Here is a 7922-nt window from a genome sequence, read left to right on the forward strand (position 1 = left end):
TTAGAAGAGTAGTAGGTATTTGACTAACCTCAAAAGCAGATTTCATTTTGGATCACTTCAGTTAACTTAGTTAAAAAGTTTGGAAAAAAGACACCCTTAAACAGGTTATATATATTACATTTAGCAAAAACCACCAGCCACCTAGACCTCTGTTCACAGCAAATAAGCTTAACCATTAAACGCCGTAACCTGTTTCAGGTGCAAAAGACCATCCCACTATTTGTTGCTCGAGATGTTGTCATGCTTCCACATTGCTTCTTCCACGTCTCTGCCTTAATCTTCCAGCAATAGTATCAAAGACAGCTCGACAAGGCTTCTTCTTCGACTTTGAACTTACTTCTGGTGCAACCTCATCACAGTTTTTGTCATCCAAGACACAAATGCTGTCCACTTTTTCTTCTTTGGATTGCATTTTTCCAATGTCAAATTCATCACCAAGCTGTGACTTGCCTTTGAAGACATCATTCAATTCAGTAAGCACGGGTGTACTTGAAGTCAATGCACTGCCTACCAGCACGGCATTTTCATTTCCTAATTTGTTGTCTGCTGAGAAGTTTCCTGCATTATCACATGAGAGCACAAGATTTTTACCACTGTTTTCAGAGTCATGTTTCAGTAGTAACAAAGGTTCAGCAATGGACTTCAGCAAGGGCTCTGTGCCACTTTCTGGCAATAAGGTTGGTTTCACCTCTGTTTGAGAAGTCAGTGAGTTGCCTACCAGCACGACATTTTCATTTCCTGATTTGTTGTCTACTGAGATATTTCCTGCATTGTCGCATGAGAGCACGAGATTATTAACACTGTTTTCGGAGTCATGTTTCAGTAGCAACAACGGTTCAACGATGGACTTCAGCAAGGGCACTGTGCTACTTTCCGGTGCTAAGTTGGGCTCATGGCCATCATAGTCCACAGGTTTCACCTCTGTTTGAGAAGTCAATGAGCTACCTACCACCAGCACAGCATTTTCATTTCCTGATTTGTTGTCTATTGAGAAGTTTCCCACATTGTCGCCTGAGAGAACAAGATCTGTACCACTGTTTTCAGGATAAGGTTTCAGTAGTAATAAGGATTCAGCAACAATGGACTTCAGCAAAGGCTCTGTACTACTTTCTGGAGCTAAATTGGGTTCATTAGCATCATACGCCACTGGTTTCACCTCACAGAGTCCCTCATCTTTTCTTGTACCTTCCATATCTGAGAAAGGTAGTGATCTTTTTGCAGAGAATGGTGTCAAGTTATTCTCGGTACTGACAGTAGCTCGATGGGTTTGAATTAGATAATGTGCGACTGACTTATAACCCAGTCTAGCAATCTGGATCAGTTGAACAATCAAGAGTGTTTGAGAATGGAAAAGAAAGGACAAAAAGAAAACGATATGATAAAGAGATTGAAAGAACAGACAAATGTATGGTAGCATGAAATTCTTATAAAGATTATTACCTTCCTATAGAGAGCACCAGTAGGAGCCCAACCTTTTGCTTGCCGGCACAAGCTGCAGTTACATATTCCTCGACAAACAGGGCAAAGCCAGTTCGGATTCTTGTTCGCTTCGAGTACATGTTCACCGTATCTGCATCGAGTAAAATTAAATAACACAATGAGGAAGAGGTTGCAGATTTGCAAATTGAAAGAGGAAATGTGACTTGGCGCCATGTGTTGCACTCCTACTACTCCAGGGTAAAGGGGGATATCCAGACCAACATGTTAAAACAACTAACAAGTTATGAAGATCCCCTTCTAATGCAAATACACATGCATCGTCCTGCAGATCTTGTAATAGGAGACATCCAGAACAATGTGATAAAAGAACTAAAAGTTCTGAAGTTCACCCTAATCAGAATACATAAGCATTATCCGGCAGGTTTTGTATAAAGGAGATTCTCCAACCAGTATCGAAGAATCTATCTTGCTTTTGTTTTTCCTAATCATACGATGGAAATAAAAGCTGCCCACAGTAGGATTTAGCATAGATGCACAAAATGAGCTGCATTACAAGGGAATTGAATATGAAGAGTAAAAGTCGACCTTGTATCCCGTCTTAGAAAGCTTAAGGCTGTGTGTTTAAGAAAGAACATAACTAATAAACATGTAATCCCTATACGGTGGTGGCAGAAATAATTCTTATTGGCTTGAACAAATACAACTTCATAACCTTAGATATATGTGCATGGGGACAGGATATCAGAACAACTGGTTAAATGAGAGAGGAATAAATGCATATCGTCAAAGCTGATTGATAAAGCTCAGCAGGACCAAATATACAGACAACTGATAGAAATAGTGGTTTCATCATCAAGTGGCACAGAAAGACATACATGAATATATAGATAAAATACATTACTCACTGAAATGTATCTAATTTGAGAAGTTTGGCATATTGAGAGCATTAAAAGACTTAACATTAGAAGATATTGAAATTTTGATACACATACTGGCATACCTCATATACAAGCAATCTCCACAGAATTGTCCTTGAACAATTTGGCAATTGCTACAATGAGTACGATGACCAAGAGTTTTCTGTCTGCAAAAGAAGGTGAAGAACCACATTGTCAACTTAATATATTCATCCAGAGGAAACTGTATTGAATGATCACATACATTAGAAACAAAGCAATAAGACTTCCTGGGAAAACTGTGTGCGTCACAAGGAGAAGATAGAGAGAATCAAATCGACATTTAAGTAGCATTACATAATAAGCAATGATAAATTTGATTGAGCTCATAGATCATTTCAAGTCCATTCATATTATCTCCTAATTTTTCATTATTTTGCCAATGTCACCTAAGGTTGCAAAGATATCAAATACTATCTTAGTTGTCTATACAAATACGCATTTGACAGCAACTGAGGAAATTCATAGACAGCTTACAACACAATTCATTTACCCAGTTTGCTTTCCCCAATTGTTCATTATTTTCTCTAATGTGAAATTTCAACTTGTTTACGTAATTAACTATGATATCATGAAGAACAGGCAGCATCTAAGAATTAACTTAAACAACAAAAAAAGTTAGGCATTTGTGTTTTCAAGGGTAAACTCTATAGTTTTGTAGTGTGAAATTTCAACTTGTTTACGTAATTAACTCCAAAATTATGAAGAATAGACAGCATCTAAGAATTAACTTAAACAACAAAAAAAGTTAGGCATTTGTATTTTCAAGCATAAACTCTATAGTTTTATAGTGTGAAATTTCAACTTGTTTACGTAATTAACTCCAAAATCATGAAGAATAGGCAGCATCTAAGAATTAACTTAAACAACAAAAAAAAGTTAGGCATTTGTGTTTTCAAGGGTTAACTCTATAGTTTTATCCTAGTGATGAGATGTAGGTCCATCAACCAGGGTAATATGGGCCGGTGTAACTAACGGACAGCTTAAAGTACATCAAAAAGCAAAGAATTTACTGAAGTTACTAGGTTCCCAGTAATATCCTCAGCCAGGCTGATGAAAATCAGTTAACATGAAGCATAAAATAATAAGAACAGACACATCTCCTTACCGGCACTGATGACAAGTTTTTCCTTTGACTGGATCATAGATTCTCTTCCCATCATTTCCATATCCATCCACAAAAAAAGTCCAGCTCAAATCAGTGGAACCCAACAATTTCTCGTGTTCTTCCGTGTAAATCTCTGGCTTTGCCCCTTCCTCCCTCAACAAATGATGCTTACCATCCAAGGAGTCATCAATCTTCGACAGATGCACCTCTGAATAGCTAACTGGTGTCGCACTCTGCAGCCTAAAATACCCAAGCAAACAAGAATAAGGCGTTAGAAACTACCACATCCCCATGTTCTCCCTCATTTGTATGCAAGTATTAAATGGTCATATTATCTTGCAGAACAGTCAGCAGACAAGAAAAATCTAGGAGCAAATAGTTGAACATGCTACCCTTACATCCAGTAAACCTTAGAGAAAAAATAAGGATCTAAAGTTAGTATATACTGAGTACATTTACATACATTAGTCCTCTCTACCACTACACCTCTGAGACAACATATCCAAGTAAGTGAAAGTGAAAATGTTTAATTTATAAAAAATCATTTTTCACAACCCAGAAATTCTTGTTTTTAAGTTTTGAGCGGATGAATGATAGGATACCGGATAACTCAATCTCAAAAGCTGACTCATGAAGCTCGCACACCAAGACGAGTATGGACAATATAAGATGGCCCAACATCGGATAAACAATAAGTTGGATGGATCTACCACTGATACCATGACAACAAATGGAATATTGAACCTAACTTGAGGAGACCAAAGACCTCAACCCCAACGGATATGGCGAGTCAACAACACACCCATTCTACCCTTCTCCACTTAAATACAGAAATTAATCCGCATGATGATTCCACAGTAATTTATAGTTTAACAGAAATAGTGGGTGTGCCGGCATCAATGTTAAAAAAATCGACACACTATTTGGGCAATACAGTAAAGTATACCTGGAGGACCGGCGCGTGGGTCCAGAACGCTGCACAGGAGAGAGACGCTGAGGGGTTTTGCGAACGATGGGTGTCCTAACAGGCTTGAGTTTGAGTGATATATCAAAAATCCCCAACTTTTGCATCCTCTCAAGATTTTCTTTGATTCTTTTTTCCCTCAACTGTTCGTACTCAGAATTTTTCTGGGTATTGCCATCGACATTGTCGGTGTTCACCGGAGCAGCTCTTTTCCTCCCACGAGCACCCATTTTCCAGCTTCTTCTTCTCTGTGAAAACCCCAACGGTCAAAAATGTATTTGTGGGAGATACAGAAAAGGCCGTACACTGAACAGGCTTTGTAGGGAATTGGTGTTTATAGGGAGGAGGGAATTTTAAGCACTTTGATGTTAAATGACCGTTTTGTCCCTAATTAGTGGACACACTAATTTGGTTAGCACGAGCGCACTAACTAGAACTACTACAATATTACGAACTTAATTTTTGGTTGTAATTAAATTTTAATTTTTCAAAAAAAAAAAAGACTTTTTAGATGTATATAAAATGTATAAGAAATCACAGTTTTAACGGTTAGAAAATCAAAATATATGATAAGATTGGGAACTTAAATGGTTGAAAATTTTGAAAACCCCTTTTTTTTATCATGATCTAACTTCCTTATGTGTAGTCATTGGATTGACATGTGATTTAAGTTGAAATGTGTTTTAATTCATATCTTGAGTGATGAAAGAAAAAAATATTTTTACTTCCCCTAATAAACCCAAAAAGAGAATAGAGATTTTCTCAATATTATTTAGCTAGATGCACTTGATTATGAAAACAAATTGATAAATAGCTAGTTTTAACATTTACTTTCCAATACTAACCAATATTTTAAAAGTTATTACTAGCATTCAACTACTCCAAAATACATAAATAGTTTTCTAGACTTGTTGGATTTTTTTCTTTAGATATCTCAACTATGTTATTCTTCTATTGAATTGTTGAACCACCCATAATTTGTTTCTTTTAAACACTGTTGGTTGATGTGGAATCAGATTTTGTGAGAGGTATTAATAGATATGTTGTTCCAGATCTCGTTAGTCCAATTGATAGTGAAAATATCAGAGAATAATTGTGTTTTACTTCAATTCATTTGATCAAACACATTAGAAAATAAATGAGACTAACATAATTTGTCTACATTCCTTCAATCAAAATCATTACAATACGAACACAATTAAAGGCATTTACTATAAAAAAAAAACAATCAAAATCAATCAACAGTATTTAAAAGGAACAAATTATGAATGGTTCAATGATTCAATAGGAAAATGACATAATTAAGGTACCTTGAGGAAAAAATCTAAAAAGTTTAACGACCTGTTTATAAGTTTGATTTTTTGAAATGTTTCAAATCCTTATTAATTTTTTTATGTTTTAAGTAAGAATAGTTTAATCAACTTTTATTTTTGCATTAAATATTTTCCACTTGCTTTTCAAAAAATGGTTAATAACTCATAGTATATGCCAAAAAGAAAGAGTCATTTAGTACTTGTTTCTGCCATCCAAATTGGTTACCATGTCCATGCGTCAGAGAATTATACCATAAGGTGTCATTCGGTAGACGGTAGTATAAAAGTTAAATTTTATAGAGTGTATTAGTAATATTTATATTAATAATATTTGTATTAATTATATATAAATTAATTTTTGTACATTGTTTAATTTAGTGTATTACAAATAACATGCATCCTTTATAAGTATAATGAAAAAAGATGGAAAAGAGATTTTGAGGGGTAATTTTATTTTTAAAATGCTAATGTATGCATTAAATCTCTTTACATTACTAATATCTAGAAATTCATAATATTAATGATACATTACTTAATACACAATAGATTGTATAATTAAAGTTAAAAAGTATACCAAACAAGCTAATTCTAATACATAAAGCTAATTCATACATTAATTTTGTTAATACACTCTACCAAACGATTCCTTAGGGTTGGTTGACATGAAGGATAACATCAAATAGTCTTTAGATTAAATTAGTGTCATTTAATTTGTTGTTGAGGTGACAAGTTTGGGATAACTTATTCTAGAATTAATAATTAGTACTGCCTATGATGAGTTATTCCTCTCCTTGGGGGGTGTAGTAATCTCACGATAACTTATCCCGAAATAAAATAGGTAAATAACGAAGATATCCCTTTAAGCCTTTTTTACACATCATTTTTACATTCATAGGGGATATTTTTGTAAAAAAAAAAAAAGAAATTGTTCTTAAATTTTATGCAGTGCAACCAACCAAACACTCAATAAGAAATAATTTTAGCATAATTTATCCAACATAACTAATCGTAGCATAACTTATTCAATTATAATTGATCACATCACAACTTGTATTCAAACCAAACGACTCCTTACATTACGTGGAATGATAAACATCTAGATATTATGTAATATAGCTATAGTTCCGATTATTATAATCCATGGCTAACGTTTCACAAAATTTAGCTATTCGATTTCCTAATTGTATAAATTCAAAATTTATATAATTCGCTTCGTGATTGTATAAATCAGAATTTGTATATGGTTATCCTAGCTATTTGTATACGATTGGTGCCAAAAATCATAATAAATTACATTGTTTGCATATTGACAAGCAAAATATACAAACAGAGTTCTAAAAATTCCTAAATATATAAGTATAGAATTTAAATATACATACCATGTTTGCATATTCACAAGCGAAATATGCAAAAAAAAATATACAAATTGAAGTCTCCATAACAAATAAAACTATAACTAAAAAGCATAATTACCAAAACTATAGCCACAAGACTTTATTATATTTATTATCTTTATTATTTCTGAAATTTTCTTAGTATTCCATTATCAAATGAAGTTTGGTTTTATTGGGCCTAGCACTAGCAGGTTCTTTTCTTTTTGATAGACGGCCCGATATTTCGAAATTTGAGTTTACAGACCCATTTCAACTCAAAAATTTCCCCAGCACGGCTGTGTAAAAAGGCTATGAAAATATTCACTATTTCCTGGATTATTTTTCTCTTTTGATTTATTAGAAACTAAGAATTTAATCATGAAAAATTAGAATACAATTTGTACAATGAATGAGTATTTTGTTCAATTTTGTTTATCCTATTCTGTAAAATTGAATTATGAAAACCTAAAGCCCAAAGTTACATTTGATATCGGTGAATAATTATGTAATGAACTGAATAATAAAATATTTATTTTTTCATATTGATTATTGATATAATTAATTATAATTTTTCATGTTTTGGTTAGCATATATATGTTGGAAAATGTTTTTTAGAATAACTCGTTTTCCTCAATTTTTACCCCATATTCCCTACTCGACCCTCCCCATCCAAAAAATAAATAAATATATTTCTAAAAATTTTCTTGGTCGTAAAATTTCAAGTACTTGTTACCCCCTAATCAGCCCCCAACCCCCACCCCTATCCCC

The 7922-nt window shown here is 33.7% G+C and overlaps 1 protein-coding gene across 1 annotated transcript; it reads right to left on the reverse strand.

The window, feature by feature from the left end:
- LOC107009091 lies at positions 1–4770 on the reverse strand. Its single transcript, XM_015208362.2, has 5 exons — positions 4451–4770; positions 3505–3744; positions 2441–2524; positions 1441–1570; positions 1–1312 (listed from the first exon to the last, which is right to left on the reverse strand). Exons 1-5 carry the CDS (start codon positions 4696–4698, stop codon positions 239–241), a joined length of 1776 nt encoding a protein of 591 aa, XP_015063848.1. The 5' UTR covers positions 4699–4770; the 3' UTR covers positions 1–238.
- Between the last annotated feature and the right edge of the window lie 3152 nt (positions 4771–7922).

This window comes from Solanum pennellii, chromosome 2, assembly GCF_001406875.1.
Source record: "Solanum pennellii chromosome 2, SPENNV200".
Taxonomy (NCBI): Eukaryota; Viridiplantae; Streptophyta; class Magnoliopsida; order Solanales; family Solanaceae; genus Solanum; species Solanum pennellii.